General features: G+C 51.1%; 1 protein-coding gene across 2 annotated transcripts; it reads right to left on the minus strand.

The window, feature by feature from the left end:
* Positions 1-1,886: 1,886 nt before the first annotated feature.
* FAM167B (family with sequence similarity 167 member B) lies at positions 1,887-3,556 on the minus strand. Of its 2 annotated transcripts, none has more exons than XM_072827262.1 (2): positions 3,021-3,556; positions 1,887-2,362 (listed from the first exon to the last, which is right to left on the minus strand). In XM_072827262.1, exons 1-2 carry the CDS (start codon positions 3,279-3,281, stop codon positions 2,132-2,134), a joined length of 492 nt encoding a protein of 163 aa, XP_072683363.1. In that variant the 5' UTR covers positions 3,282-3,556; the 3' UTR covers positions 1,887-2,131. The 2 variants fall into 2 exon arrangements, with proteins under 2 accessions (XP_072683363.1, XP_072683362.1); XM_072827261.1 differs by having other exon boundaries at positions 1,887-2,359; positions 3,021-3,536.
* Between the last annotated feature and the right edge of the window lie 2,499 nt (positions 3,557-6,055).

Genomic DNA, 6,055 nt, shown 5'->3' on the forward strand with positions numbered 1-6,055 from the left:
AAGCCTCCGGCACCCCAAGCTTCCTGCTGTTAGAGCCCCCCACTCCTCAGCCCCTGGGGGTCCTAACCATCTCCAGGCCCTCCTGAGGGTGGCACTTGGAGCTGAAGAGAGGACACTTGATGGAACCTCCCTCCTGCCCCCCAGGGAGCACCTGGACAAGAGAGTCAAGGGCAGCCTTTATACCCCAGTGAGCAAAGGGTGAGCAGACACACACTTAGCTTTCAGTGAAAGGCGAGTGGCACAGCTGTCACAGTCTGAGAGCTGAGTGAACGTTTCATTGCAGTCTAGAGATGGCAAAGGTGACCCCATTTCCAAGTCAGAGGAGAGAACACTAGCCCTGTTAAATAGTTGGGGAGCCAAACATCCTATGCTACAGTCAGATGTCAGGCTAGTACGGCTGCCTAGCAACTGTCATGCCATCTCAGGGCAAGGGACAACAACTTTACTAGAGTCAGAGGGTAAGCTTCTTACAGACAGAAGGCTGGACAGCAAGCTGTTTAAGCAAGCAGGCTAGACCACCTTGTGTCTTTAGAATGACAGATTAACAGCTCCTGCTGGGGGCAGAGGACAGGCTAACACCCACTCATCAGGGCGACACTTCTAATTCAGGAAGAGGCAAGGTCACAGCCCCTGTTAGACATGTAGGGCCTGCCACCATCTCCTGCAACAGGTGGAAGGCAGACAAACACTCCTGCCCAGGCACCCAGGTGCCAGCCGCTGACTGGCAGGTCTTTTCTGTTAGAGGCAGGACAGAGAAGCCTTGTCAGGAGCAGCAAGCAGGCTGAGAATCTCCCTTCCCCCTGGGCCAAGCTGAGGGTGGCACCCATCATAGGTTAAGTGCCAGGTTATCAGTGTTATGAGGAACTCTGGACGGTCTCTATGAGGCACAAGAGCTGGGCCTTGGCCCCACCCATAGGAAAGTATAAATGTGTCACAGTCACCACTGCTGGAGCCCACACTTAGCGAGCAGTTTGGGGGAGGGGAGCCCACAGAGCATTGTTGGGGTTTGTGAGGTGGAAGCTGATGCTGTGTGCACCTCAGCTGCAGAGGGAAGGGGGAGACAGGAAATGGGTGGGGGGAAGAGGAAGCCTGAGCTGGAAAGTCAGACAAAGAGGGTAACACAGAAACAAAGGCTGAGGAGATATGTTGTAAAAAAAACCTATGGTGACCCAGAGCCCTGCACAGGCCCCTCTGGCCTTCAGCACAACAGCATTCATACCACTGGCGGAAGCAAGGATCAGCAAGAGAGAGTTCATGTTTTTTGAGTATTTAAGTGTTGTCTCACTTCAGACATCCCCAACTACTTGTGGAGTAAGAAATAGCATTTCCAGTTTAGAGGTAAAGAAACAGCTGCCAGCTTAGGGACATCCTCAAGGTCTGCTAGAAATGCATGGTGGAGGGGCGCCTGGGTGGCTCAGTGAACCGGTGGGCGTCTGCCTTCAGCGCAGGTCATGATCTCAGGATCCTGGGATGAGCCCCACCTCCAGCTCCCTGTTCAGAGGGAGTCTGCTTCTCCCTCTCCCTCCACCCCACCCTACTTGTTCTATCTCTCTCTCAAATAAATAAATTAAAAAAAAAAAAAAAAAGCGAAAAGAAAAGAAATGCAAGGTGGAGCTGGCTTTGAACCCAGGTCTACTAGGTCCTACATTCTTCAGCTGCCCATTGACCTGTCACCTTCCATAGGGGTGATTCAGGATTTCAAGCTCTTGCCCAGTTCTGAGCTTGATAAGATAGAGAGACAGAGCTGGAGCTGGGAGAGATATGGGGATCCATCTGTTCATCTCTACCCCCAACCCAGGCCTTCTTTCCCACAGTTGAAGTCCTGGCCCTAGCTACAGATGACGCACAGTGACCTTGGGCCTGAATAAATGACTGCAGAGACCTTGTTGGGAAACAGAGAGGGCCTTTATTGAAGAGCTTGGAGGTCTGTGAGTTTCTCCCCTTCCTCCAACCTCTCTTCCCCAATCTAGGGCAGCAAGGGTAACAGGATGCTGGGGCTTTATGCTCCCAGAGAACTGAGGGAGCCCCGCCCCTAGCAACCCTCCCACCACCCCTTGCCAGGTGTTGGCACCTTTGAGGCACCCCTCCCTTCCCCCTTCCCAAGAGGTCCCAGGAGGCAAGCAAGTGCCCCTCAGCAGAGGGTGAAGCGCCGGGCACTGATGTTCATGCGGGTGAGGCCGAGGTGCCGCAGCGGCGGGGCCAAGGCGAGGCCGGCCCCAGGCTCCAGCTCCAGCTCCAGCTCAGCCTCGTCCAGCAGCTCTTGGTGCAGGTGACAGGCTTGGTCCACCTTCAGCTGGTGCAGCTGGGCGCGCAGGCGGAGCAGCTGCCCGGCCAGCTGCCGGTCCTGAGCCTGCATCTCCTGCTGCAGCAGAGAGGAGGCGTGAGGCTGCCTGACGGGTCCTCAGCCACTCGCATCAGTCTTCCCTTCCTGTCAACACCCTGGGTCTTTGCACAGGCTGTGTCTTCCCCACCCCCCATCGCCCCAGCTTGAGCCCTCCCCAACGTCCAGATCTCGCTCTCAAACTAAGCTAAGGAGCAGTTGTTACACAAACACAGGTGTCCGGTGCCCCACCCCAGGTCAACTAAGCGCAATCTCCAATTTGGAGCCTAGACATTTTTTTGTTTGCACATGTTGGGTTAAGAGCCACCTGCATAATGCTGGCTTCCTCAGATTCTGCCTACAGTGTGGTCAATGCGTCATTTGTCCCTCCCTGCAACTTTGAGGTATGGCCATTCCCAGAGTAGGGGAGGCTATGCCTTCCCCACTTAAGACCCGTGGCCCTGAAGGGCAGGGCTCTGTCCCCAGAGTCACGGGAGTAGTTGGTAGTAGGTAGATTGGATGGAATCCTGCTTCAGCAAGTATCCCTGAATAAATCGCTGGAGGAGTCCATTCACGGCTCCTCAGCCCCAGGACAAAGCCAAGGAGTAGGCAGTTGCTAGAGGTGAGGCCCATTCTCATGCCCTCCCCAAACCCATGTTTCTTGGGTCCTAAGGATGACTGCCCACCCTACCCAACTCACCAGCTCCCGTCGGAGCCACTCAAGGGCAGAGTCCATTGAGTCGAATCCGCAGAGGGCCCCAGGGCCCCCCAGCCCAGGTCTGGTTTGGGTTCTGCGCCAGGCCTGGCTCTGAACTCGGGCTGTCCACTCCAGGTATGAGGGCCGCCGTGTCTGCAGCTGCAGCTTGGCCGTCAGTGCCTTCACAGAGTCCAGGCTCTCTTCCTCCTCATCCTCTTCATTTTCTTCACCTAGTGCCTGGAATTTCAGTGGCCCCAGGGACATGGTGGGTTTGGAGTGGGTGACAGGGCAAGGCTGCAGCCCTGGGAATTTGGGAAAGGCTGGCAGTATTGCTGGGGAGTGGTGGCAGGAGCTGAGAGTGACAGAGCTGTTCCAGGGAGTGTGTGATGGTGAATGTTCAAGGTGGGTCAGAGAGGCTGAGTGTGTCAGGGAGGGCGAATAGAGGGGTATGGAAGGCCGAGTGTGCAAGAGCTGGGATTTTCCTGGCCTGCAACTCTGGGGAGCCACGTGACGCCCATCCGGATGGCGGATGGCGGAGGAGCAGGGCTCCTCCTGCCCCTTGGATGAATTTTATTGTCTTTGCCCAGAAGGAGACACCCTGTTCCCAGAAAGGAAGTTGCTCCAGGATGAGAAAAGCATCATCCACACTAAAGTCTTGGCCTTCTTCCCAAGACCCAAGTTAAGGGGGTGGGAGTGGATTGAAGTTTGGTAAGGTGCCCTCTCTCCTCACTCATGACACTTAGACAAGTCACTGACTCTATGGGGACAGATCAATGATTTCAACCTGTACTCTCAGGAACTTTAGGTTCCCTTGGAAATCCCTCAGGAGGTCTGTATGTGATAAAGACAGAGCTGTGGCTGGGTTCCTAGACCGGCCTATCCCTGCCCCTGCCAGGGCTTCAACCAGAGCTGTTCCCTTTTTAAAATTTTGTATTTATCTATAACATACACGCAGAAAATTTCACACATCATAATTAAGGACATGCCTTGCTGAATTCTCCCCAACTGAACCCACTTATGTACCCAGCACCCAGATAGAACAACTGAGCATTACCAGCATCCAGGAAGTGCTCCTGGTCTGTGACTACTCTCCCAATTTCTTTCTCTCTTTCTTTCTTTCTTTCTTTCTTTCTTTCTTTCTTTCTTTCTTTCTTTCTTTCTCTTTCTTTCTTTCTTTCTTTCTTTCTTTCTTTCTTTCTCTTTCTTCTTTCTTTCTTTCTTTCTTTCTTTCTTTCTTTCTTTCTTTCTTTCTCTTTCTTCTTTCTTTCTTTCTCTTTCTTCTTTCTTTCTTTCTTTCTTTCTTTCTTTCTTTCTTCTTTCTTTCTTTCTTTCTTTTTACTCTTCCAATTTCTGACAGTGAAGATTAGTTTGCCTATTTTTTTTTAAAGATTTTATTTATTTATTTGAGAGAGAGCACAAGCAGGGGAAACAGCAAAGAGAGAGGGAGAAGCAGAAGCAGGCTCCCTGCTTAGGGGAGGGCTCTATCCCAGGACCCTTGTATCATGACCTGAGCCAAAGGCAGACATTTGACTGACTGAACCACCCAGGTACTCCTAGTTTTGTCCTTTTTTATGTACTTTCCAATGGTTCTCACACTTTCTTGTGCAAGAGAATCTCCTGAAAAACTTGTTTAAAGAGACACATGGGTTGGGGCACATTTCTAAGGAATTCCCAGCCCATTTGGTTCGGATTTTTACAATTTACACTCTTTTACATCTAGTTCCTTTCACAGACTACTTCGATTTTATGTTTATACTATGGGTATCCACCTGATTTCTTTTCTTTGTGTATGGTTTTTGTTGTTGTTGTTGTTTGTTTGTTTGTTTATTATTCAAGAGAGACACAAAGAGAGAGGCAGAGACAGAGGCAAAGGGAGAAGCAGGCTCCTCCCAGGGAGCCCAGGGAGCCCGATGTGGGACTCCATCCCAGGACCTGGGGATCAGGCCCTGAGCCGAAGAAGGTAGAAGGTAGACGCTCAACCACTGAGCCACCCAGGTGTCCCTCTGAGTGTGTGTTTGTGTGTGTTTTAAAAGAAAGGTTTTGCATACATGTGCACCTACACCAAGCCTGGAACCCAGTGGTCCAAAAGGCTCTTTAAAGGTATGGTCTTTTTTATTCTTCTTGATAATCAACACTTAACACGATGTAGGCATTAGTGTTTAAGAAATGAAAGAATTTTTTTTTAAATTTTTATTTATTTATGATAGTCACAGAGAGAGAGAGAGAGAGAGAGGCAGAGACATAGGCAGAGGGAGAAGCAGACTCCAAGCACCGGGAGCCCGACGTGGGATTCGATCCTGGGTCTCCAGGATCGCGCCCTGGGCCAAAGGCAGGCGCTAAACCGCTGCGCCACTCAGGGATCCCTGAAAGAATTTTTTTTAAGTGAAATAATAATTGGATGGATGGATAAATGGATGGATGAGTCCTCCAGTAAATCCTTGCAACTCTTGTAATTTATCAGTTTAGGTGTATCTCTTGCCAGACCACACTCTGGTCTAGTGAACAGAACCTTCCTCCAATATCCTTGGGTCCCCTCACTAAATACAGTGTCCAGCTTAGTGTATGGGCCATTCAAATTTGGTTGAAGGATGAAGTGATAGGAGACTGAGCTTTGGAGGGCAGGACTAAGCCAGAAGTGGTCTCTACAGCGCCCTCAGGCAGGGATTTCCAGCTGCGGTGGGGGAGGGGCACCAGCTACACAGCTGCTTGCACTTAAGGTGGACTGAGGGATTTCCCCCACCCAGCCTCCGCTATAAGGGGAGGAAGTAGATAGTTCCCAGTTTCACACCTACCCTTTCCACCCTTCTACCAGGGTACACAAGAAGAGATGGTATTTTTCTTTTTTAAGTCAGTGAGAGTGCCAGCACCTGTTAAAAAAAAAAATGTTTAGTGCCACCTGCGACCAAGGCACGAGGTAAAGGGCTTTAAGCAAGATTATTCTCCCCATTTCACAGATGGATGAAATTGAGGTTTCCTTAAAAGGTTCGGGCCCGGGGTCCTGGCTCAGAGGTGCTGGCAGTAGGAGGGGGACATTCCTG

The sequence above is a fragment of the Canis lupus genome, chromosome 5 (genome assembly GCF_048164855.1).
Source record: "Canis lupus baileyi chromosome 5, mCanLup2.hap1, whole genome shotgun sequence".
NCBI lineage: Eukaryota > Metazoa > Chordata > Mammalia > Carnivora > Canidae > Canis > Canis lupus.

Bases quoted from the DNA above. Each gene is read 5' to 3' on its own strand.
- FAM167B (XM_072827262.1), bottom strand. From the start codon at position 3,281: ATGTCCCTGGGGCCACTGAAATTCCAGGCACTAGGTGAAGAAAATGAA. The intron at 2,363-3,020 runs GTGAGTTGGGTA...TCTCTGCTGCAG, and splicing joins AGTGGCTCCGACGGGAGCTG to CAGGAGATGCAGGCTCAGGA.